This window comes from Athene cunicularia (genome assembly GCF_003259725.1).
Source record: "Athene cunicularia isolate RWA chromosome 3 unlocalized genomic scaffold, athCun1 chr3_part1, whole genome shotgun sequence".
Lineage (NCBI taxonomy): Eukaryota > Metazoa > Chordata > Aves > Strigiformes > Strigidae > Athene > Athene cunicularia.
The window spans coordinates 13,437,920-13,464,916 of NW_020799097.1; the positions used below are offsets into that span (position 1 = coordinate 13,437,920).

Sequence of the window (26,997 nt, forward strand, 5' to 3'; positions counted from 1 at the left end):
TTAAGAAACACTGAAATGTTTTCCAAAGCATTCTTTGTAGTGAAGGAATACTTTAATTTCATGATGTGACTGGACAGAGCAATAGATAATCTCATCTATGCTCTGTTTCCCACAAAAGATTGGACCAGATGATCTTTTGAGGTTCCTTCCAGCCTGGCCTTTTCTGTCATTCATTGATTCTGTTTATTTTATTACATAATTTAAATCCTTTGAGAAAGGCCATATTGTTGCAGCTGCAATATGCATTTAATCATTTCAGAAAATATGTTGGTCTTCATTAAGATAGTACTGACTGTATTTAAAAGAAAACAATTTATTTTTGAAAGGAATTGAGATTATTTTGAGTGTCTTAAAGTAGACGAAACTTTGACCTGAAAATATGTTAGGTGTTTTGTGGCAGATGCAGCATTGTATTAATATGCATTCTTTGAAGATAGTCTTGATTGAAAGTTAAAAACATATTCTCAGTTCAGAATGTTTTTAATTTCTTCAGGGATACAGAATTTCTTCTCATATGTTGTAGGTTTTAAGGTCTTACTATGGAACTGTTTTTCCAGATTCTTACATCCTATTAACACATCAGAATGTAGGTTTAAATAAGTTCTGACCTCTAAGTCATACTGGAAAAAAGTTAATAAGCTTTTTCCTGCAGGAACTAGAAATAACTAGCTACTAGTTAATTTTAGCTTTACTTAAATAAATTGTGGAAATAATCTTGGCAGACCTTATGCTTTCTGCTTGGGCTGAATAGACTCTTGTGACTTCAAAGATATTTCTATTCAAAAGGATTGGTTCCATACAATGCAGGTAAGCTTACTTGAAGCTGCTGCTGCAGATTATTACATTATTGTTCTTTCTTTTAGATACTCACAGAAAGTCTTCTATGCTCAAGCAGTATAGACAATATCCACCTGGCTGGGGAAATGATGCATTGCAGTATTTTGTCAATGGATCTACCAAGTTCATCAAAAGGAAAGCCACAGTACCGAGTCAGCTATGGTAAAAGTATTGAACTAGTTTTGGCTGCTGGCAGAGAATATTTCAATTCTTCAACAAGTTTGACGGATAGCTGTATGGATTTGGCCAGGTATATTTATGGTTATCATATGCATGAATACATACTGCTCTTTTAATTGAAACTTGAATTTTATGTTCCTTGTAAGAGGGGGTGAATCTTATGTGAGTTTATTTCTCCTCATGTAAAATTACATGGCAAATGGAAACAGTATCTTTGGCTTCTGTAAGTTTTGTTTTGTTTTGGTGGGTTTTTTGGTTTTTTTTTTTTGGTTGGAGAGGTTTTTTTGTGGGTTGTTTTGTTGTGTCTGTGTTGGTCGTCCCATATCCTGTCCTGCTTGCTTTTTGTGTATGTGTGTACACCACTGCAGTCCGTGGTTGCTGGAATGAGTTGTAACAAGATTCAGGTTGAAGTGTGCAAGTCTTTCTCTGTGGATAAGAAGATTTTTGTGTGTGTCATTTGAACCTTTTTCATGTTATGGTATTAAACCACAATTCTGGCCCCCAGTTACTATCAGAATAGAAAATAGCATTTTGATGAGTCATTCATTTCTTTTCTTATTTTGGTCTTTCCTGATTCTGAGAGTTCATTTGAGGCTATCTGCCTTTCTTTGTTACAAGAAGAAGTAAGCCAAATAATCCTTCAGAAAAGAACAGAGCAGCGTTGGAGGTTGCAGTGTGGGTGGGTGTTCATTCTTGTATAGATTTAGATATGGAAGTATTTTCTTTCACAGTTAAAACACAGTTAGGTAAAATAATTGTGTATTAACTATATAGAAGATTGATGTCTTAATTTACCCTAAATATTTAAAACAGAGGCATGTCTTAGTATTTCCAGCTTTTTCCTTTTATTATAAGAAATTGCTGTTTCATTGCTATTGTTGTTATGTACTAACCTAAATGAGTTTTCCTTTTTCCTTAATGCACTTTAAAGAAAACTCAAAAAAACAACAATCCAAACAGGAAAAAACAAAATAAAATCCTGTAACCAAACAAAAATACTTAACTACAAAGGAAGACATGCCTTCATAAAGTACTACTTTCACTTAGACATGAGTACACTTACCTACTAATTACAAGAAAAAGACCAAATTATTTTTCTTCCCCTCAAGATACAAATTAATTTTGACCAATAATGGTATGTACATACACGTTACCAGATTTTTCTGAGTACTGACTATAGTAATACAGTCAAACTGTTTGTAATTTCTTAATTTGAAAAAGGTTAATTAGTTTTCCTACATTCCTGTATTGTTATTATAAAGTTTTATAGATTGACATATCATCTATTCTGTTAGGGGTTAAAGGAAGAATATTTTTGCAGTTTGCCCTGAGTGATGGTTACATTATCCGTAAATTAACTAGAAAATGACTGAAAAAGCATTGTCATCTTCTCCCTAATAACTAGCAGCTTGTTTCTCTCTTCCATCTCAGATGCACATACAGATGAGTGTGAGGGATTTTTTTCTTGTGGGGTTTTGTTGTTTGCTTATTCAATAAAGGCATTATTGCTTTAGGTGAAGGTTGGAAGACTCATTTTTACACTATTAATTTTATAATGCTAGCTCTATTTCTGTATTTTTATTGAAGACGTAGTTTATTGACCGTCATTACTGTGTATAAGCACTCTATGTAAATACTTACTTTGGAGGCCTAAAAGGCCCAAGCATTTTTATTTTTAAATATATGAATATTTATATGGATAAAATTTTTTTTATTACTTTTTAAAATCAGTTGAGCTTTCTTACATTTTGCATGCTAGGGCTACTAGCTACACTGTGCAAAAGCTGCAATCACAATGAAGCACGTGCATCAGGGGGATGGAATATCTTTCCTGAGAAAGGCTGAGGCAGTTGGTGTGGTTCATCCTGGAGAAAAGAAGGCTCCATGGAAACCTTATTGCACGGCCTTTCGGTACTTAAGGGGGGGCTTATAAGAAAGATGGGGATAGTCTTTTTAGTAGATCCTGTTGTGACAGGACAACACGTAGTGGTTTTAAAGGGAGCAGATTTAGACTAGATGAAAAAAACCCAGGTTTTTCATAATGAGGGTGATGAAAGAGTGGAACAGCTTGCCCAGAGAAGTGGTAGATGCCCAGGCGCTGGAAAACATTCAAGGTCAGGTTGGACAGGGTGAGCAACCTGATCTAATTGAAGATGTCCTTGGCTATTGCAGGGGAGGTTGGACTAGAGAGCCTTTAAAGATCCCTTCTAATCCAAACTAAGCTATGATTCTGTAATCACTGTGAAAAACGGATTTAAAATTGTAATAAAATCAAGGTTTATTGAGTATTGTCTTTCCTCAATCTCTTATTGAGAGCCTTTTCCATTAGCAGGCTCCTGAAATACAAAGTATCATTGTTTTTAATATCTCAGAAGGGTCCCACGACCATCTTACGGTTCTACTGTTAGGTTCAGAATGTGCAGTTTATAGCTCAAATGATTGCTATGAATGTCTGACCATGTGTTTTATTCTGTTTCATAAGATGTTTTGGTCCTTCTCTGACTTCAATAATTTCTTTCATGGTAACTTAATTACCACAGCGTGTAGGTCTCCTAGTAACCTTCCTCTGTGAGTTGTTTCAGGCAGAATGTATTTATCTTCTCTTTCGCTAGCTCTCTTTCCTTCCACTCCTGTTTTAATCTCCACTTCACTCTGAAATGTTTGTCAGTGCTCCTGAAAAATGTGACCAGTTCAGATGGGAATGTAGCTAACATAATTTTTTTTTTTTTAAACATGTCTATTTCTTAATTAACATGTAGAGATGAAAGCCATATGACAAACTGCACAAATAAAATACTTCCCCGATTTAATGTGCATGATGAATTAAGCCATTTTAAATTGTTGAGACTCTTTTACATGTGGATTATTTCTTAAAAATGTATTAATGAAGCTACATATGAACACACTGTGCCAGAATGCAAGTTTGGTTTAAAAAACTTATATAAAAGCTGATTATGTCTATAATATTCATTAAACATGAAATTTAAAAATTGTATTTAAAATGATTTGTTATTAGTAATTGTATGCATGAATTCATCTTCAGAGCAATTTTGTGTGTTTTTTTTGTTTTTTTTTTTTTTAATCAGGGTTTTTTTTTTTTTTACTTGCTGGACCTAGTTGAGGAAACTGCATTTGTGATGGTGCCTCTCACATTTCACTTCCAATTAAATTCATACTAATGTTTACTTTTATCTTCTAGTGTATGGCAACACCAAAACACAATAGCGATATGCGAGATGTTTCCCTAAATAACTACATATTTAAGTACACGTCTTCAAAATCTTTTCTCAAATTCATTGCAGGTCTGAATTCAAGAGCGTTTAGGCTATGATCTTACCACAGCGAGGTGAAGAAGGTTGTGGCATTCCAAGAATATAGTTTTCTTAAAACATTTAGTCATCTGTAACAGAGATATAGTGACAAACACTTAAAATGTATGTTACAAGACTAATTAATATTATGACATTTCATGAGCACAGTAAATTGCTGGGGTGGGGAGGTTGTTGGTGTTGGTGTTTTTGGTGGTTTTTTTTGGGGTTGTTTTTGGTTTTTTTTTTTTGTTGTTTTTTTACTAGCAGGTGAACTTTTCCCACAAATTTATCTTCGAATGTATTCCACAATTTTTGGAAAAAATTGTTTCCTTCCTGTTTAGGTGCTGTCTACAACTTATTGTAGATTGTCCGAGTGCTATTCAGGAGGAGCTAGATCTCATTCGTGCTCTCGGTTACCTTGAAGAATTTGGCGTGAAAATACTACCGTTACAAGGTACTGCATATTTTTATTCTTTAAATGATTGCTTCCATCACAGGCATAAATACGCATGCCGTAGTTTATTATTGCATAAGCGTTGCATGAGTAAAATAAAGGGTCCTTTCCCTGACTCCACATGGCGTATAGGCACATACCAAAAAATAATTTTTTTAAAAACGTTTTTCGGTTGATATAAGAAAGGTGTCTGTGTATAGAGTCTGTGTTTTAGCACTTCATTTAGCAGGACTCTTTATTAAAGTCCCGAGTATCAGAAGCTTCTGGTGACTTCAGCAGAAGTAGTTTGAGATTACCTTTTATTTGCAAAATAATTTGCACTTGCTTATATGCTGATGAGCTTTAAAAGAATGGGTGGGAGATTGGTGCTTCATGTGTAGGCAGTTTTAATGTATCCACTGGGCTGTTTCATTTTGAAGTATATAAAACCCAATGACAAGATAAGTGAACTTTTACAAGATATTTCTTCTGATAACTTTAAATCTGTTTTGGAGCTCTGACTCCAATGCTATGGAAAGTTGTTGGACTGAATTTGGGAAGAAAGGATGATTAGGGACAGTGAGATAAAGGGGGAAATGGAATATATTGCAGTATATCTTATTGCTTATAGATTGTGCCAAGCTAACAAAGCTCATGGCTTTGTGGTGAGATGACCTTTTCTGGTCAGCCAGGTGCTCACTGGAGTCACTCTGTCACTCCCCTCAGCTGGAGAGGGGAGAGAAAAATATAACGAAAGGCTCATGGGTCAAGATGGGAGAGATCATTCACCGGTTAGTCATGGGCAAAACAGACTCAACGGGGGAAATTAAGTTAATTTATTACCAGTCAAATCAGAATAGGATAATGAGAAATAAAACCAAACTTTAGAACACCTTTCCCCTACCCCTCCCTTCTTCCCAGGTTCAACTTCATTCCCAATTTTCTCTACCTCCTCCCCCAAATGGCACAGGGCGATGGGGAGTGGGGGGTTGCAGTCAGTTTATCACCCACTGTCTCTGCTGCTCCTTCCTCCTCAGGGGACGACTACTCACACTCTTCCCCTGCTCCAGCTTGGGGTCCCTCCCACAGGAGACAGTCCTCCACAAACTTACCCAGCATGACTCCTTCCCATGGGCTGCAGCTCTTCATGAACTGGGTCCCTCCAGGGGGTGCAGCCCTTCAGGCACAGGCTGCCCCAGCACGGGTCCCCCACGGGGTCACAAGTCCTGACAGCAATCCTGCTCCAGCGGGGGCTCCTCTCTCCATGGGGCCACAGGTCCTGCCAGGAGCCTGCCCCAGCTCAGGCTTTCTGCAGGGTCACAGCCTCCTTCGGGCATCCACCCGCTCCGGCGTGGGGTCCCCCACGGGCTGCAGGTGTGTGTCTGCCCCACCGTTCCCTCCCTGGGCGCAGGGCACAGCTGCCTCCCCATGGGCTGCACCACAGGCGTGGGGTATTTCTGCTACGTTGCCTGGAACACCTGCTCCCCTTCTTTCTTCACTGGCCTTGGTCTGCACAGTTGTTGCTCTCGCACATTCTCACTCCTGTCTCCTAGCTGCTGTTCGGCACAGGTTGTTTGTTTTTTTGTTTTTTTTTTTTACCCTTACATTATCCCAGAGGTGCTACCATTGTCACTGATGGGCTCAGCCTTGACCAACTGTGGGTCCATCTTGGAGCCAGCTGGCATTGGCTCTATCAGAATGGGGGAGCTTCTGACAGCTTCTCACAGAAGCCACCCCTGTAGCTCCTCTGCAAACAGAACTTTGCCATGCAAATGCAGTACACTTTATTAACAAAAACCCTCACTTTTCTAAGTGAAAGAAATACAAGAGAGCTCATCTACCTGGCTTTTAGTGAAGCTTGAATATATGGTACGTGGGCAACTGTGTGAAACCACACAAACAGTGGTATTAAAAGCACTCTAAAAGAACTGGCTGAGAAGAGCACTGAGTACCTCTGGCATTGTGCAGAGAAGTACTGGGGTTTATGGAAAGCACTTTTGGGTCTATGGAAACTAAGGTGGGTATTGTTAGTGGCTGTTGATACTACATGTCCCCTTTTGTTCTCTTCTTTTCCAAGTATTCCTTCAAAGCGAGGTGATGCTCTATATGTTCTGCTGAGAAATTTTACCATTATGGGACTGAGAATGTTTGATTTCTAGATCTTGCAATATTGAGCTGTTGACATCTAGGGCAGAATTATTTTTTTATTCAGTGTTCAGCCTGTAGAAAACGACATGTATATTTTCATCTTTTTTGGTGTGGTCATGAAGGTATCATTTAGACAAAAGTGGCAACATAATACTGTATCAACTGATTTAGATTAAGTAGAATATGTGAAATCATGCTTGCTATTTCATTAATGATTCTGACTTACCCTTTCTTCAGTATCTTTCATGTAAATCAAAATAATAAGATTAAAATTATGTTTTAAAATGTTAATGAAAGCCTTTAAATGGTCAGTTACTTTGATAGAATGTCATTAAAATAACATTAAGGGTCAGTTATTCCCACAGTAAGAATTAGCAATAGACTTTTATTTGCACTTTTTAGTGTTTAGTTTTCTGCAGTTACACCCCCCCCCCCCCCCCCTTGTACTTTTAGCAAACTCAGCAGTTAAGGTTGTGAACTACTATTACCATGTATTTTAAGAAAATCTGGTTTGGAGACTCCTTATTAACGTAAAAGGTGAAGAAAAGTCCATCTTTAATTAAAGTGATTGACCCATGCTATTTTTTCAGATTATTTCGAAAAATCTTGCTTATACAATTAGTGAAGGAAAACATCTTACTGCTTTATACTAATATATGTGTGATAAAATATTAGGAATTAAACTAAATGTGTAACCTTTTCCTGCTTTTCCATCTTAATATGTTTTAGTCTAATTTGATTTTCAGAACTTTATTAATAGAGTTTTCATTATGCAAGTTCTTTATTCGTATTGAGAGGCCTAATATCATGTTTTAAACTCTTCATTAGCATACTGGGCTTATCCCCCATGCAGACATTAATGTCTTACTGAGTATTAAGTGGAAGATCTGTATACTGTTCCACTGTGTTTTGAGAACTTGCATAGTATGAAAATGTTATCTTTTTAAAGCAGCAGCTTGAACTTAGCCACCCACTAACTAGCTAAAAAGAGCACTGAAATTGGTTCATGATATTAAATTATACAATTAAGGCAATTGTTTAGTTCATGGTAAAATCTTTTTTGAAACACAGCACTAATTATATGCTTGTCACGATATGGTTGACACAACCTGGTGATTTGCAGACTATCCCTCCATCTCTGCAGGAAATATTTATGTAAATTAAATCAGCCTGAAGATTTTGACTATGACAGTTCTTTCAGTCTGTGTGATGTCTACCCTAAAATAAAATGTAGTATGAAATATGAATTAATTAAAACATTCTGAATTAAAGTTTATGTCTGTTTTAGCAGTCATTCTCAGAATGTTGCAAAAGGGACATTTTAAAAAAAATTGTATGTGGTTAGTCATATTTAAAAACATTGAGTCTGAAAATCTGAAACTAAAACCAAGTTTTAATTATGGTCAGTCTCCTTCTTCCTCCTTTACCAGCCTTACTTGCTGGTGTTTGGGGCTGGATACATTGTAGTGTAGGATTTGCATGCAAGTAACTTTGGGCTGGTTTTCAGATTGTGTTTGCATTCTTATACTACTTAGCCCTCTTTCTACACCTGTATTGTTTAACAGAAATACAGCAGTATGGTTCATTTGTACAGTTGCTAACACCAGTTCTTCTTTCAACAGTGCGTTTATGTTCGGATCGACTTAGTCTCATCAAGGACTGTCTTGCTCAGATGTCAACCAACTATAAACAGTCTGCTAAGCTCCTGGGACTTGCGAATTTGCTAAGGGTTGCAGGTGAGCCGTGTTAATAAGACACTGAATTGCATTTGTGTTATGCTTTAGGACATTTGCATGGATCATTAGAATATGTGTTCAAGAATATTGCTAAAAAGTCATCTGGAAGAGCAGTCATTGGGAAGGAACTAAATACTACACATGAAAGAAATTTTTATCTGTAAAGCAGTTGATAGAGTTAGCTGCTTTCATGTTCCACTAATACTTAAAATAAAAACAGCTTTGTCTAATCTGAATTTTGTGTAAAAGCTCATTTCAGATTGGAAGAGTTGTGTTACAGTTCATTGGTAGTACTAAAATTCCAGTAAATCTTATTGTCTCTGTGAAGTAGGGTAGTTTGATTTAATAATATTCCCATTTAAGTTGGAGGGGAAAAAAAGTAATCTGTAATGCATAAACTTCAGATGGTAGACTTATGTATATGCTTCGTATATCTCCTTTGTGCACAAAAAGTAATGTGTTAGCTTGAGTACTCATTTGAGAAGCGCAACGTCTTCAAGGATTGAGTCCTAAGGATATTAGAATTTTTTTTTTTTTCCCTATTAGATAACCTACTTAAAGTGTCTGGCAGACCTTTTGCTTTTGAAAAATACTTCATCAGTGCAACTACAAATACAATATTGCTATATTTTTATGATGTAGAAATAGAATATAGAAATATAGAATAGAAATTCGTATTTCATGCAGTGTGGTATATCAAATCAATGCATTCTGACTTTGTCACTATGCACGCCTGGCTAATTCCTTTCTATATTTGTTAAACCATGTAAGATTTTTTTTTTTTTCCTTGAATTTTCAGGAAGCTTAGTACTGACAATTTTTGCACAGTATTATATATAGCAAGGGCCATATTCAAGGGGGTTAAACAGAGGTACAGAAGTTAAGTTGTTGACCTCCCAAGATGCCTAGGTCCTAAGGGAAGGAATCACTGGACATGTTGTCATGACTCTAAGCTTAGTGCTCCTGTTAGGTAGTGCTGCTAGGTGAAAGATGTCCGAGGGCAGGGGATGGTGCCCGGTTAGATAGCAGGACCCGATCTACATATTTGTTTATTGTACATGTAATCTGTTCTGTAGAAAACACTAGAATGATGGTCATAACTTCTTTCTTCTTTGCTTGCAAGACTTTTGAAAAAAAAAATCTCCATATTGATTCGTAAGACAAGATTGTTGTACAGCTCTTTCCCTCTCCTCGCTGCTTCCTCCCACATCAAGTTAAATTCTGTCAATTTCTTTTCTTAATATTCTTTGTTCCTTAGGCTAATGCTGCTGATTTTTGTTTTACCTTCCTTTTGATTCTAAATAATTCTCTTTGTATGAGAGAAGTAAGCAAATCCACAGTGATTTGATGAATTATAAAAACACGAAGTATTTTGTCCAGTACTGTTACCCTAGTGCCTTAGTTGTAGATCAGCATCTACAGTGCCCTGTTATGTACCTTTTAACAGGGAACAAACTCGTGGCTCCCATCTCCAGAGAGTGAAAGATGAGAGGCAATGTATATTAGGTAGAGACTTCATATAGAGATCGCTGATATGGTAATGTCTGTGTGCTGGTGTTATAATCACAGTGTCACTTAATGAGACGCCACTGAAAAAAGAGATTTAAGAGAGGTATGTAAAACTAGATGATAAAATGGTCTCCTGATTTTCTCATCCATGTGGTTGCTGGACTGGAGAAAACCAGAAGATGAATGTGTGAGATTAGTTAATTTTTAAGCAGGTGAATGATTCAATAAGTACTACTTATGCTACAAATTGCATACTTGTTCTAAGACTGTTAGGTGCTTTGATGGTGACTTTAATGCCTAACCTTGGGAATAATGCTATTGGTTGTTCCTGTGATAAGTATGAAATTTTAGTAGTAAAAATATATTTCAAGAGTGAATCTTGGGAAGGAATAAGCTACTTTAACATTTGCTTTTCTTGTCTCTTATGCTAAACAAACAAATATCTTGGTTGCTTTTGAAAGGACAAAATAGCAACAAAACATTCCCAGTAGTGAATTTCTGTGGTGATGGATGTGGTAGATTTTTTTTTTTTTTTTTTTTTTTTTTTTTTTTTTTTTTTGGTGGCTTGGTGCGGTATTTTTTCTTTAAGCTCTTGTGATTAAAAGCCATTTCACTGTCAGTGAGGGATAACTAGTCATAATATTTACATAAAAATACTATTTTTGTACAGTATATTGAATTATAAGCAAGATAGGGATTCAGTATGAGAATCCCATAGTTGTGATTTTATCTAAACTTATTTGTTGTGGGAAATAAGGCGATGGAAAACAGGTTTCTTTCATTTTAAGTAACTCAGTATTTCTTTAATCTTTTTAAGTTTTTGTGGTCTTGAAAGCTATGAGCAGCATACCACTATTCCTGCAATTTTTTTGTGCATGACACTGTATCCCAGTGACAAGTATCTGGAAGAGTATCCAAATGCATACAAAGGAAACACGATTGTCACTGCTCTTTTAAGTCATGCATGCAAATGCAATATTTTCCCAACAGATTAAACAGTCTGTAAAGCTTTAGTCTTTAGTCCTTAATTACTGATGTATGTACTTCCAATGAGTGGTGAAATAGGTAACCTTACACTGAATTTAAAGTTGTATATTATTTTAATAGCTAGCTTAATAATACTCTTTTTTAAGTGGAATGCTGGTATAGGCTTACTCATAGTCTGTAAATGAAGAAGCTCTTAAATTGTAATAGTAGATATAAAAAAACATATTCAAGCAAGACATGTAGAGACGGTATTTCTGTATCTGTTGACGTGTAATTTTATTTATTGAGTTGCAGTTAGTTAGTAATGAGAGTTATTTTAGAACTTGGTAGCCATAAGAATGATAACAAATGCTAGTATTATTCCACAGATTAGTTTGTAGCTAAAAGGGCAGCTCACACAGATTTTAAGATTTGTGAATATTTTATTTTAAACTGAATATTAGAAAAGGAAAACCTTCTTGCAGTTTTAGCACGAATAGTCTTTGTTAGCAGGTTTAAAACAACTGGGAAAGGGTAACGATTTCTAACAGCTCATGATAAAAGGGAATGGTTTTATGGAGATATATTAAGATGAGTTTGGATATTGAAAAATAATCTAGGGATTGAATTTTATGGACTTGTTTAATGAAGAATTAGATAAAAGCACTTCTGGAAGGAAGAATTGTTTTTTGTCCCTAATTGGTTTTCACTACTTATACAATTATCCTGATTTGAGCCACCTTTGCTGTGAAAGAAGTTCTAATTTTGTCTTGTGGAACATACTTACCAGTATTGGTTATGCATGTTCAAATTTCAGTCCCTTCCCTTACCAATCCACTGTGTGTAGCTACAGTAGACTGCTTTCTTGTGCTTTATCTGCTAAGTGGAGGAATCTGTTTCCTGCTCTTTGTTCTCCTTCCACTCCACTGCATATTGATTACTGATCATGAAAGACCTTGCTACATCTGTCCATAGCTATATAAACTTTATACATATGTGTGTGTGTATATATAGTATATGCTATGCTGTAATAATATATAGCCAATAAAATACTGTGAGCGTATATATTTTAATTTCAATTCTAAAGGAATGCATTTGCTATGCATACAAGGGGTAGAGCGCACATAGTCATCCTCAAGGAGTTTCGGGAGCTGTGTTCTCTGAATACTATTTGTTTAGAGAACAGCACTGAAAGCAAGCAATAGAATTTATATTAATAGTTATCAAAGCTAAAATATTGCCTCAGTAATGATATATCAGCTAGCTTCTTAATTGCTTTAAAATATTTGATTAATGACAGTAAACTCCACTCAAGCCTCACGTCACTACCTTCGTAAAATAAGCGCAGAAGTATTATCTTAATTTGACAGATGGGCAAAGTGAGTGAGGGAGAGTGTGCTCAGCATGACAGCCAGAAAATTTGCACCTGCTCAGATAACTGGAGCTGTTCTATGTCCTGTGATTCTCTCTTAATCCACACTCTCAGTTAAGAAAGGGTGTGAAAGAATTCACTTTATGCAATTACTTGCTTAGAAAACAGAGGAGTAGTAGTAAGGAAAAAAAAGTTTATATAGCAGAAATTAAGAGTATCTTCTCTACTGTCACCTTGTATCAAAAATAACTACTGAACATTGTTTTTTACTTCTCGAGTCAGGCTCTCTAGAAATGTCTTCTGTTAGTTATTCTCTTTTCTCACAACTTTCTAAGGTAATTTAGTTAACATCCATAAACTAATTCTTGTAACTTCAAGCTTTGCTCACATTCTTAAACCACTAAATTTATTTTTAAAATCTATTTGTTTCAACAATTACTTTCTTGCCCGACACGTGTGGAAGTAACCATACAGATGGTTTCTGGTCTCCTAAACGTAGGTAACGTGGAATTTCTGAAGTAATACATACAATTTTGACAACATTTGACATTTAAGATTTCACTCAAGATAATGTAGATACATCTACTCACAAATAGCATGCATCATACCGAAAGTGTTTCTGTAAGCTGCTTTTTTTTCTTTCTATGACCCAAATTGGATCAAAACTTTTAAAAAGCATCCTTTATTTTTCAAGACAAAATGATTTTCTGTTATTTCTGAACTCCCAGATTTTTTTTCTCTCATCGTTTGTAATAGAATCATAGAATCATTTAGGGTGAAAAAGACCTTTAAGATAGTTGAGTCCAACTGTTAATCTAACACTGCCAAGTCCCACTAAACCATGTCCCTAAGCACCACATCTATTTAAATACCTCCAGGGATAATGACTTAACCACTTCCTTGGGCAGGCTGTTCCAATGCTTGACCACCCTTTTGGTGAAGCAAGTTTTCCTAACGTCTGATCTAAACCTCCCCTGGGTCAACTTGAGGCCATTTCCTCTTGTCCTATCGCTTGTACTTGGGAAAAGACACCAACAACCACCTTGTTAGAATCTCCTTTAACGTATAATGCCATATCTGCTTGTATCAACTTTGATCTGAATGCTAAACTTGATAATGAAATGATATGGAAAGAACTTTGGAGACTTAAATCACACTGGGTGGAGTAACCCTTAGTATATAAACGCATTTTCCTTATGATGTAATGAGGCAGTAGTCCAAAGGAGCTGAACACACACAAACTTTCACAGATAATAAAAGTGAAACAAAACCTAATATATTCTTTCAAGTTTCTGAACTTGATTTGTTTGAGTCTGGATGAAGGTGCCCTGCAGAATCTCCTCTTTGTGAACAGAGAAGGGCTGGTGGACGATGTGGAGGTTGGAGGCCAACTAGGGCACAGTGATCATGAAACAGAGTTCTCTAAGAATAGAGAGGTCAGGAGAGAGTTAAGCAGGACTGACATCCTGGACTTCAGAAGGGCTGACTTTGTCTTGCTTAGGCACCTGCTTGAAAGGATCCCTTGGGAGGCTGTCCTGAAGGGTACAGGGGCCCAGGAAGGCTGGGCGCTCTTTAAGAAGGAAGTGTTAATGGCTCAGGAGGAGGCAGTCCCCAGGTGCTCTAAGAGAAGCCGACTTCAGAGAAGACCGCTTTGGCTGCAACTCAGGGAGAAAAGGAGAGTTTACAGCCTTCAGAAGAAGGGGCTAGCCACACACAGTGATTACAGAAAGGCTGTGAGGCTATGCAGGGTGGAAATCAGAAGGGCTAAAGCGCCAACTGGAAATAAATTTGGCCTCTGCAATCAAGGATAGCAAGAAAAGTTTCTATAAGTATGTCAGTAGCAAAAGAAAGTCCAGGGAAAGTCTCAATCCCCTGCTAGATGCAGGAGGAAACATGGCAACGAGTGATGAGGAGAAGGCTGAGGTGCTTAATGACTTCTTTGCCTCAGTCTTTAATAACAAGATTAGTTGTATTGATGAAATCCAGCCTCTGCAGCCAGAATACAGAGGCTGGAGAACAACCCCCCTGCAGTCCAGGAAGAGACAGTCAGTGACCTGATGCATCACACAGACACACACAAGTGTATGGGACTGGATGGGATACACCCGAGGGTGCTGAAGGAGCTGGCTGGGGTGCTCGCCAGGCCACTTTCTGTCATTTACCAGCAGTCCTGGCTGACCGGGGAGGTCCTGACTGATTGGAAATTGGCCAGTGTGACGTCCATCTATAAGAAGGGTTGGAAGGATGATCTGGGAAATTACAGGCCTGTCAGCTTGACTTCAGTGCCCGGGAAGCTGATGGAGCAGCTTATCCTAAACACCATCATGCAACACATAAGGGACAACCAGATGCTCAGGCCCAGTCAGCATGGGTTTATGAAAGGCAGGTGTGCCTGACAAACCTGATCTCCTTCTACGACAGGACAACCTGCTTATTGGATGAGGGAAAGGCTGTGGATGTTGTTTACCTTGACTTTAGCAAGGCTTTTGACACTGTTTCCCACAGCATTCTCCTGGCAAAAATGGCTGCTTGAGGTTTGGACAGTCGCACACTTTGCTGCCTAAAAAACTGGCTGGAGGACTGGGCCCAAAGAGTGGTGGTAAACGGAGTTAAATCCAGTTGCTGGCCGGTCATGAGTGGTGTCCCCCAGGGCTCAGTTTTGGGGCCACTCCTGTTTAACATCTTTATTGATGATCTAGAGGAGGGGATCGAGTGCACCCTCAGTCAGTTTGCAGATGACACCCAGTTGGGTGGGAGTGTTGATCTGCTCGAGGGCAGGGAGGCTCTGCAGAGAGACCTGGACAGGCTGGAGCCATGGGCTGAGCCCAACTGGAGGAGTTTCACTGAGGCCAAATGCCGGGGGCTGCCCTTGGGCCACAACAACCCCCAGCAGCGCTACAGGCTTGGGGAGGAGTGGCTGGAGAGCTGCCAGTCAGAGAGGGACCTGGGGGTGTTGATTGACAGCCGGCTGAACAGGAGCCAGCAGTGTGCCCAGGGGGCCAAGAAGGCCAATGGCATCCTGGCTTGTGTCAGCAATAGCGTGGCCAGCAGGGACAGGGAAGGGATCTGACCCCTGTACTCGGCACTGGTGAGGCCGCCCCTCGATTCCTGTGTTCAGTTTTGGGCCCCTCACTACAAAAAGGACATTGAATGACTCGAGCGTGTCCAGAGAAGGGCAACGGAGCTGGTGCAGGGTCTGGAGCACAGGTCGTATGGGGAGCGGCTGAGGGAACTGGGGGTGTTTAGTCTGGAGAAGAGGAGGCTGAGGGGAGACCTCATCGCCCTCTACAGCTCCCTGAAAGGAGGGTGCAGAGAGCTGGGGGTGAGCCTCTTTAGCCTAGTAAAAAGTGACAGGACAAGAGGGAATGGCCTCAAGTTGCGCCAGGGAAAGTTCAGACTAGATATTAGGAAGCATTTCTTTCCAGAATGGGTTGTTAGGTGTTGGACTGGGCTGCCCAGGGAGGTGGTGGAGTCCCCATCCCTGGAGCTGTTCAAGAGTAGTGTCGATTTAGAGCTTAAGGATATGCTGTAGGTGGGAATTGTGCTAGGCAAACGGTTGAACTAGATGATCTCCAGGGTCTTTCCAACCTAGGTGATTCTGTGATTCTTTAAGGCAGAATTGCTATGTAATGTAATAAGGTCACAATTCTTATAGTTTTTCTCATTGAACCTTTCTTGTTTTTAAATCTTGGATGTCTGTCAGATTCACAAAGGGAACAATTTAGAATTCAAAACTTTCACTTTTATAAGACTGTTATTGAAAACATTTTGAAATGAGGTGTTACAAAGCTGAAGCAGTGAATTTTTTCATGTTTGAATAGAAGAACAAGATCATTCCTCTAAACTTTAGTGGGTAGTATTGTAAATGACTACACCATTGAGGCAATGAAATCTGTGTGAAAAAGGGCTCGGGCTCTGAGATGCAAGGGATTCACTAGTCATGTCAGAGCGGCATAACTGCGTGTGTCAAAATAATGGAAGTTTTAAATGAGTCAACAGTGGAGATAAAATGAGTAAGTATAGCCGTGGACTGGAAGGAAAATGATCCTTATATTTTATGCTTGTGCTTTCGTAAAACATGCAGAGATGTATCCTACTGCATCAAAACTAACTAGCTAAAACAGTGGGAATGGGGGACTTGTATGTTGACAGCTGCTCAAGCATGGTAATGAAAACCTTTCTTTGCTTCAAGTGTTCTTCATCTCTTCCCTCCAGTCCCACTGATTTTTAAGTAGTAATAAATAGCAGTCATTATTTTGTCTAGCTGAAATCTGAGGGACAATAGTTTATTTCTCTTGCCTTTTTGTGTCTGCTACTTAGTCAAATCTCTCTGTAGGTAGTAAACCTGTCAGGGTGAAGTGGGTGTCAGGAGGTGAATGGCAAGTATGGATCTCTTACAGAAATGACAGTTCACATTTGGCTTGCAAGATAGAAGCACCATTTTGTCATCTGTAATTACTTTTGCCTGGATGAGAAATTCCCAGGTTTCAGAGGGTAAAATTTTGCAACAGAAGAGCCTTGGATGTGATTAATTTAGAACATCGTGGTTGGCACTATATAGACCAAGAGGCCAAAAGATAAAATGATGGGAAGCCAACTAGTTTTCCCAGCTGAGTTAGTCATGATGTGCTGGGATTAGGAGAATCTTGATTAAGTTCAGTAATTAGGGAAGCTTCACTTCCCTGAATGTCATTCTAGCACAAATGCTGTATCTCCTCCTTTGAGAAAGCTTTAAAAGGAAATTTGCTTTGCCTGTGGTGATGGACCTGCAAAGTAGAGTTAAAAATAACAGCTATACAATTTAAGCACATATATTCTTTAAATCGTTTTTGAAACCAGAGCTGTTTAACCTTCTGAAATATTTGCATTTCACAAGTTGTAGCAATACAGTTTCATAAATGAGTGCCCTTTTCAGATGACTGTAACAGCAGTGACTGTGTAAAATCGCTTTTAATAATAGGGGAGAAGCATTAGCAAGAAGCTTGCATTGAAAAAATCCACTCATTTTTATTAGCTTCTTGCCATCCTTCTTTCCTAAATTAAAAGGAATAGGATGACATTATTTTCCCTGTGTATGTTCAGTCACCTTTTCATACAGTGCATGGACATAAACACTATTTTAAGCACAAGATTGGACCAGCTGACATCAGTAAAGTAAATAACTTCCATTCTCTTGTCTTCTCTCAAAATTGAATAAAGATTTTAAAAAGAAAAAAAAAAAGTATGACTGGTAACAGGTGACAGGTATAAATGTTATTTATATTGATTCTAACTGGCTCTGAAAAAGAGGTAAGTTGTCTGATTAGATTTTCATCTGTGAATGATGAAGTATTAAAATTAAGGTCATGACGTTTTTTGACAATCATTCTTGATGAAGCTTTACTCAGAAGAGATCAATAGTGACTGAAGTGTCACTTTTGACTCATAACTGGGGGAATATGCATTGTCCAGAAGTTCTGGTGATCAAGATGCATGTATGGAGTGAGAAAATAGTTACGGCTCTACTCAGTTTATGAGGGTAGGGTTGTGCCTACCACATTTCATGAATTATTTGGCCCCATGAAGTGGGAGTTTAAACTGGGGCTTTGTGTACTTTAGGAAAGCAGAAATGTCAAAATAATTCTTCTACTACAGTTCATAGCAGTTGGGTTTTTTTTCCACTGTCAGAATTTTAATTTATATGTCACTTACCTTAATTATCAATTTTGATTTATGTCTTGGCCATCACATAAATACAGTTTTTCCAAACTTTTTTTTAAATCTAGACATAACATGCTGTACTCTTTTTTTTATTTATTTTTTTTTTTTAATGCAACTATGATGGAAGTGTTTTTTTGAAATACATAATAATACATAACTGTTTCTATTATTTCGTTCATGAAAGAGCAGATATTTTGGTTTCTGCTTTGACTTCAAGATAGGCTTTTCATGTTGTGGCATATAGTTTTCTTAAATAAAGTAGCAAGCTTAAGTTGACCGTTTATTCCATTTTACTGATAAAAACGTTGAATTTTTCTTACAGGAGACGATCAGATGGAGAGAAAAGGTCAAGTTTTAATCCTTTTAGTGGAACAAGCTCTCAGTTTCCAGGACTACAAAGCAGCTAGTATGCATTGCCAGGAGCTCATGGCCACAGGTGAAGGGAATAAATGGAAGTGGCATGGGGTGATGGTGGTGGAAACCTGAGTTCTACCTCTTGGCTTACTAAGAAATATGGTACTTCAGACTGGTCCATTTCATTGAAAAATCTGTTACATTTTGTTTGTGAAAGTCAACTGACTTCTCCATGGAATGTAAATGTGTACAGCAAATACTGTATGTAATAAGATAGTTTCTGAAGTATTACACATGTAACTTCAGGGAGCTTTTCTATATGCCTTAGGAAACCACAGCTTCTCATTCAATCTATACTGTACCTCTCTAACAGGTAAAAATACTTGACTGCAGATAGTAGGAATGTGCATGTCTTCTGGATGTCCTTTGTATCAAAACTCTTAAAATATTTGTGTAATTTGTATATGTGGGGTTATGAGTAGAGATAAGTGACATATAAGTATTAAGATATTAAGGAAGATGGGATTTGTTTCTTCTGCTTTTTTTTTTCTGCCTTGAGATTAAGGGGGAAAAATCTGAGGTGAATTGAGGTTCTCTTAATACATCGAGTGATATATTTTACTTTTTTTTAGCCACTCCAGTAAGGTGTCCAATATCATACTCTGAAGTAAATTATGATTTTTATATCTATAAATGATTTATATATGTAAATACATAGTGTGTAGGCCTACAGATGCCTATTGTACTGATATCTACAGTATGATAATAATGAATCTTCTATGCATTTGGTCAGTCTGAAGTTGAGTTACATCTCTGTTTTACAGAGTATTTATGGTTCTTTTCTCAGGGGTTGTTAGTGTCCATAACAATACCACATGCCCTACTTTATTTCATCCACTAAGAATTATGCAGCATCTTCCTGTTAAGCTTACCAACCTCAGAAGTACATTTTCCCTTGCAGGTTATTCTAAAAGCTGGGAAGTATGCAGTCAGCTTGGACAATCAGAAGGCTACCATGATTTGGGTATGCGTCAGGAGCTGATGGCTTTTGCTCTGACACACTGTCCTCCAGGTGCCATAGAGGCGTTGCTGGGAGTGAGCAGTTCATTGCAAACCCAGGTAGGAGTTTCTGGAACTTCTTTCACGCAAGTTCAGTGCTTACCAACGTAAGAGACTTGTGCTCATTTTAAAGTTTATTCCCTTAAGTTCTACCCTCCAAAAAGTTTACATTTGTTCTACTTGATTTTTCTGCTTTCACTGTTATATTTCAACAAATGAGGTCTCTTTATAAGCATTTTTATGCGATGAGTTGGCTTTTCAAGTAGAAGTGCAATTCTGTTCTCTGTTACTTTTAATTTCTTCATTTATTGTCTGATTCAAATGTTTTATTTGTAGATGGATTAAATAGTCTTTTTCAGTGTTTTCTAGGTGTTTACACCTTGTAATGCGAATTCATTAAATGCCCACATAAATATATGTGAAATGTTTATTCTTACATTTTTATGATCTCTACCCAATATACAATGAAATTATTTTCTCACAGATTTCAGCCATGTACTGATTTTACCAGCTACAATAGGTTTTATGTCTGAGTCATCTTTATTAACTCTGCAATGACTGACTTCTTAATAGCATCATGCCTTTGGTGTTCAGCTGATCACACTATACATGTGAAGATACATAATTGTGACATGTCAATATAAGATATGGAAGGAGATAGAAAACCTTTTGAAAAGTTTTATTTGAAACTGCAGTGCAGTAATTTAGGTTGTCAAAATGTTAAATTTCCGTTCAGTCTAACTGTGGCATGGCCTGTATGCTAGTGTTTAAGAGTTCATAATTGCCTTAGTTGTCTAAGAGTTGTTCATATCTATCTTTGTGTAATAAAATCATCTTAGAGGCCTTGCATTCTGTGTCTAGAGAGAGAATGGAGGAGAAGGGAGCAATAGCTACAGTACATACATAGTCTAATTAAGGCAGTTGCAAGTGTGTAGCCTTTTTCTTTACAAAATTGGTTGTATAGCAGTGCATATGAGAAATACAGGCAATGTATAAAGGCTGTCTGTACTGCTTCAGTAATAGGGTAACATCAGAATAAACTACTACAAAGGATTTGAAATAAAGTCTAGCTCTTGCATGCTATTTTCTTTTTTTTTTTCCATCACGAAAGCACTTAAATTTGAGAGGTAGGTACAATTACGAGCTTCAGCACAAGTGTAATCTTTGCAGAATTGGTACCTGTACAATGTAGAAGTAGAAACTTGTTTCTCCCTTTATGTGCCCATATTTAAAATTAGAATTTGAAGTTAAATTTTTGGCACTGTATAAACCAAAATTTGTTAGACTTTCCTTCAAGTCACTGCTTCTATATTACTGTCTCAGTCCCTCTAAAGGCTTAATGTTCAGATGTAATGCCATGTAGCTGCTCAGACACTGGTTATTACTCTCTTGAATCCCGCTTCAACAAGTGAAAAGATTCTTGTCTTCTCTATTCACAAAACTTGAGACTGAATCTGTTGCTCAGGCTTCTTTGTTAGTGCAATATCAGTTGTAGCAAAAATACAGTGATGATTAATTTGGTATTCGACGAAGGAAACCAAATCCAAGTTGTGATTTCTGTCAAAGCCCATTTAATCAACTGCTGCTGCTATTACTTTCTCTGTAAACTAAGCATAATCTTTTCAGCTCTGTTCATTAACGTGGTCCTACATGTTTTGTCCAAACACTCTATATGTAGATAGATATATGCAAAAAAAATCTTTATCAGAAGATCATGATGAGCAGATGATATTAAATGGCTCTAAATGTCTTTTGTGGACTTTCATTGGTTCTATGGCCTGCTAAAATTCTCACTAAATCGTTATCTTGTGTGACATTTGCCTCTGTGGAGTTGTCCGGCACCTCAGAAGCACAGTTCAGATAATGTGGTTTTTTTCATGGAAGTTCTTTAGCCTACGTAGTACAGCAGGGTGCATATAATTAAAAAAAAATAAATATTTTTAGATTGTGTGAAAAATACTGCACAAAAATCACAGAGAAGGGAAGGTCAGTTTTTCTAGAGACTACAACAGTGAGAGGATGTGAAAGATACCTATGTGTTCTTCTCCCTGTCTTCCCCTACACGCTTGTTTTTTTGTCATGGATGCTTTTACAACATAATTTCTTGGGTTATCTGTGACATCATTCATAATTCTTGCATTTGATCATTTGACAGTTAAGAGATTGTATTTATTTTGTGTTTATAGATCCTTTATCAGACTGTGAATTGCCAGTTTCTTCCTTCAGAAGGAGGTGAGAATGTAACTATCTCGGGACCTTCTTCGTTGATCAGTAAGGATACAGAGGTAAGCTTTAAATAGAGCTTTTAAAGTAATAACGATTTTGTTCTGCATTATGCTGAAGAGCTGAACTTGAGATTTTAGCAACATCTGCCAGTTTATGAGATCAAATGTGCAACATTAAAGATATCTACTAATGTCTGGTTTTAGATTGTTTTAAGTTCAAGATTATGTATTTATACTTAGTCTGTTCTGATTTTTCATTGTTTCTTCTTACACAGTTTTAGCACCATAGAAAAAAATGTAAACCCAGGGGCAGGAAAAGAAGAAAGTGGACAAAACTTAGTGCAACAATATACATTAATGTTGGTTTGATTTTTTTATTGGTCCCAACTGCAACGCAAAACATTTGAAAATGTTTGAGCTACATCTTTAAAAAATGTCTTTGATTAAAAGTACTTTTCCCCTTTGTTCAGTACATCATTAAGTTTATGGATTCTTTGCTGTTTTATAACTTTCATATATGCATGTGAAACTATTTTTATGTGTAAGATCAGAAGGAACGTTAAGTGTTTTGTGGGGAATACAGGCAGAGCAGAAGGAAAAAAAAATCTATTAATCTTTCTACTTTCCATTTTTTATTATTTTAACAGATTTAAGTTTGTAAATGTACAATTGCGAATACATTTCTCTTTTTAATGAAGATGTAATTACCTGTATATGAAGGAAAGGAATGCCTTTTTCATCATCTCCAGAGTGGAAACTTCTAAGTTTATTCTTTTTCTCTGTTTTCTGTTTAAGTTTTTCTGTAGATGATAAACAGATCGGGGAGCGGGGGGTAACCTTCAGAAAGAAAGGTTGTTTTTTTTTTTTAAAAAAAAAGGGGGTTCATGTTGCATAGTCTGGCTTTTTGAGAAAAGTGTCTGAGTTGCAGCCTCCTTAACATCATTGTACCCTTGAGGAACTTGTAACAATGACAGCTGTAGATAGAACTTGCTAGTCTTTGTCTGATATATTTAACACCATGTGGATTAAAAACCCCACACCTTTCCTTTATGTTATTAGAATGGGAACAGTTAACTTCTATGTATATGTCTATATTTTGTGTATTTTTTTATATATGTATAGGCATACATGCATACTTTGTATACATACATGCATATGTACATTTACATATTTGCATATATATAACAGATTGGCAGGAAAGTAAAATAGCACTGAAAACAGTATTCAGAGGAAGAGAGCTAAACACTATGTATCTGCAAGAGTTGCTGAGATGAAGAACAGGTCTGTTTCACTGGCATGAATTCTTTATATTTTCTGGAAATTGGTAAAGGAATTTCTCAGAGAGGAAGATTATTAAGTAGATGTACATAAAATTGTGGAACCTTCTGATGTGGCTGCAGATGCCTATGTTTACAATATTTTAATGTATTAACAAATTTGTCATGCATCACCTTTCATATGCTGTAGTACTGTGACTGTGTTGTGACAGAACAATTATACATGCATATAAATGGTTCGGAAACTTATTCAGGGGTTTATCAGAGTTGAGTAAACTCACTAATTAACTTCATTATCTACTCAAGCAATTATCATTATGCTGTGGAATCTGCATTCAGAAAGCTATTCACTCTTATTTTCTCCAATATATCTTTCATTTTTTTTTCCCTCAGTTGTGGTTGGTTGTTTAGAATTGAAAGTAGACAGACAGTTGACCTGCTAAGTTTGTATGTTGCTGCATTGAGGTTTTTTCTTTCTATTTTAATACAGCTTCTTGGCATGCCATATTTCAGACCATCATACTATGAAATTAGTTTTGTATATTTGCTAATTCTGTCTTTTTGTTATTTCCCCGTTGACTTAATAGGGATTTATAGCTTCTTTTATGTCTTGCAATGACACAGGAGGAAACATAGCCAAGAATTTAGTGACTGTGTAACCCTCCCATTGTTACAGACATCTGAAATGTTAGAAACGCAATATATTCAATAACTTAGTTTCTCTGATTTAACTGAAACCTGTAACTGCAATCCCCATAGTTCCACTTCAGCTAATTCCTCATGCTTCACATTTATTGTCTTGCACAGTTTCAGTTTCTTCAAAGTAAAAACAAACTATAAGATTTTTTTTCCCTTTCTTTTTACTCCTTTTCACTTATATTCTGATTAACTTACAGAATCCTTTTCTTAAGGAGATGCCAAATGTTTTGGGTTTTTTCTCTTGTTTATTGATCCCTTTTCAAATTGGTGTTCTAAATGTAATTTTCCTTATATCGACTTGACTAAGCTGCTTCTAGGATACATGTGTTTGGGCATCCCATTCTCTGTTGTATTAATAATACCCATCTTAAGTATATAAATTTTCCTTTTCAAAGCTTTAGTGACCTTCTTCTATCTCTTCTTACGTTCATCTAATATTGAATCGTTAGTTGCCCCTACCAATTTTTTCATTATACCAGTGTACATCACTAGTTGGTCATACTTGTCAGTCATTCTTCCCTTAACCTCCTCCCTTGAAATGCCCCAAATCATTTCATTTTTGTTGTTTTAAGTTTTTTCTCTGAAACTTTTTTGCAGAAATCTTGATAGCAGCTGTCTACGTATATTCACAGATTGGATAAAAGTGTGTCATTTAACATTGCTGTCATACTGACTTCAGTATGACTTTTCTCCAAGTTTTTGGTGGTTCCTACTCTTAAGGAAATTCCTTATTGCTATGATAAAGATGCATGTAATTATTCTGTCGGAGCTAGTGCATTTGCACAAGAACGTATTTCATTACCTTAGTGCCAGCTTGTCACTGTTGATTGAACTCATGGGGTAGATTATCCTCTGCAACGTCAATGATTCTAATACAGCAGATTATTTTTAAGCAAAATGTTGTTTCCCCAATCACCACCCTTTTTCCTCTTTATTGTATGCTACAAATGCTTCAACAACTGGTCTTGTGCTTCTCAGAGTATCTCAGTGAGAAAATTAAGATGCTGTTGTGTATAAACAGTAGAAGCAATAACCGTCAACTGCCTTACAACTGAGCTCTGACATTATGTTAAATCTGCATAATACTTAAAACATGCATTAAGTCTGTTAGAAGTAAAATCATTATCTTTTACATATCTGAATGTGAAAGTTCTATTAGTGTAAAGTGGCACATCAGCACAAGAGAAATTTACAGTTTCAAGTTTCCTTGAAAACAAACTCTTTGATAGCAGAGCAGACATAATTTCTAGAGGAGAGTATTTTCAGATTACAGGAAGTCTGGCAAAAATAACTCTTCAGCTGCTGTTTGAAATGGTTGTGACTTTTTTCCCAATAATTGTATTTTTATTTTTAGATTAACTGGCATTGTGTTTTGTGGTTTAGTAAATGTACTGGTTTTAATTCTGTAATAAATAAAGAGTTCTTCTCATAGGAAGAGGTAGCTATCATTCCCAAAGGAATCCTGTTCATGTCCAGTGTCACTGAACTCTTCTACAGGGAAGGAGAAAAATCTTAATATGGAACTCTCTGTGTGCACTATTTAAACCCCCATTGTAATCAGTGGAGATTCAGTCAGTTGTGCATAGGAAATAATGCAGTTAATCAGCCATTAGGTGCTTGGTTTAGTTGCTTATCATAGATAGCAACAATTTGAGATGCCATAAGTACCTGTCCTTTACCTACTGACCCAAAAAGTCTAGGGGTACTCTTGTCAGATCTAGAAGTATTAAGTAGATATTTTAATTACTGCCATATATCTTAGTTATTAAAGTAATTGTTTAAGCATCTGAATCAAATGTATTGTGTATGCTTAAGGTTACTTTTTCCATTCCAGTGACATTGTAGCCCTAATAAGAGCTTAGATATCCAGTGACACCTGAATTCTCGTGCTGTCATCTTGAACTGAATCTTTTCCCTAGTCTCTCATCTAGGGTCTGGTTTATTTTTACAGGACTGGAGTTTTTAATAACAGGTTCATCAGCTGTATCATACATTACAAACAGAAAAAAAACAAATACCAATAAAACCCCAAACAAAACCCTTCAAGGCACAAAGCATAAATGTAGAATAAACATGAGTTCTTATGTATAGGAAACTACTTTAGATTCCTGTTTTCCAATGGGAATACCAAAAATGGGATCTCCATCAATTTTTCAGAAATAATTTATTTTGAGAGATTGATTCAGGATAGCAAAAAGTTATAGCCTGAAAGTATTGCTGTTCCAGGTATACAGAGGAATGGCTTTTCAGAAAACAATTCTTACTTGTGCAGAAAAGACTGTAATTACTCATAAGAGTTGAAATTCTTTTTAGAAAAAAATCAATAGTGTTTATCTGATAACGGTAGAGCTATAAAAGCGTACACACTGGCATGCTAGTTAGCCCTTTAGGTTTCACACTGCTGAAGGAAATTTATTTTAAAAAATGTGTTTTGCTCTAATGCAGTTGAGAACTTGAGGGGTGTGGATTTTTTTTGGCTTGTTTTGTTTTATTTTTTCCCCATGAAAAATCCTCTAGGTGTCCTGCAGCATCTACTGGAAAATGGAGGTGGAGAGAGAAATTGGTATTCTGTATATAACACTTAAATTACAAAAACTTTTGCGCTGAGTACTAGGAGTGGCTTATTTAAACACAAACAAGAAATCTCTTCCTCTCTCCCCCATCAGACCTAGGATTTTCTCTTGCATTTTAGTTTGTGGAGGAATAAAACTTCTGGCATGTTATACTTAATGGAAAGTAGGTTTTAAGATGGATCTGCTACCTCAGTGGTCAGTAAATGGTACTAATATAAGTTCATCTACAGTGAAATTATGCCTTATTGAAGCTAACATGTTTTGTCACTGAAGTTATGGTGAAACATAATTAATTTGAGCATAACTTGGCATCCTTTGATGCCTGAAATTTTGTCATGAGTTAGAAAGTTGTAAACTAATACCTCACAGTCAGTTATACAGGTAGAATTTTTCTATTTCAATACACTTGAGTGTGTGGGGAAATGAATAATATAGTTGTTAGGAGAAACACTGAATATAAAGCGGTTGAAATTTGCTACATGGAGGAAAAGATTTATGTTTTGTATTGCTGAAGACAGTGTGTTTACATTAGCATGCTACTTATATATTTGTGATGTGTAAGCTTTGCTGTTAACACAAGTCCTTGAGGACTGGAATAGCACAGATCAACCAACATAG

The 26,997-nt window shown here is 36.8% G+C and overlaps 1 protein-coding gene across 1 annotated transcript in view; it reads left to right on the forward strand.

Annotated features, from left to right (window-relative positions):
* The window catches only part of NBAS (neuroblastoma amplified sequence), a 186,939-nt gene that overhangs the window by 54,553 nt on the left and 105,389 nt on the right, over window positions 1-26,997 (forward strand). The window contains exons 30-35 of the mRNA XM_026846497.1: window positions 864-1,087; window positions 4,670-4,782; window positions 8,532-8,645; window positions 18,515-18,628; window positions 19,508-19,665; window positions 21,792-21,890. Coding sequence (XP_026702298.1) covers window positions 864-1,087; window positions 4,670-4,782; window positions 8,532-8,645; window positions 18,515-18,628; window positions 19,508-19,665; window positions 21,792-21,890 — 822 coding nt within the window. The remainder of the gene's footprint in view (window positions 1-863; window positions 1,088-4,669; window positions 4,783-8,531; window positions 8,646-18,514; window positions 18,629-19,507; window positions 19,666-21,791; window positions 21,891-26,997) is intronic.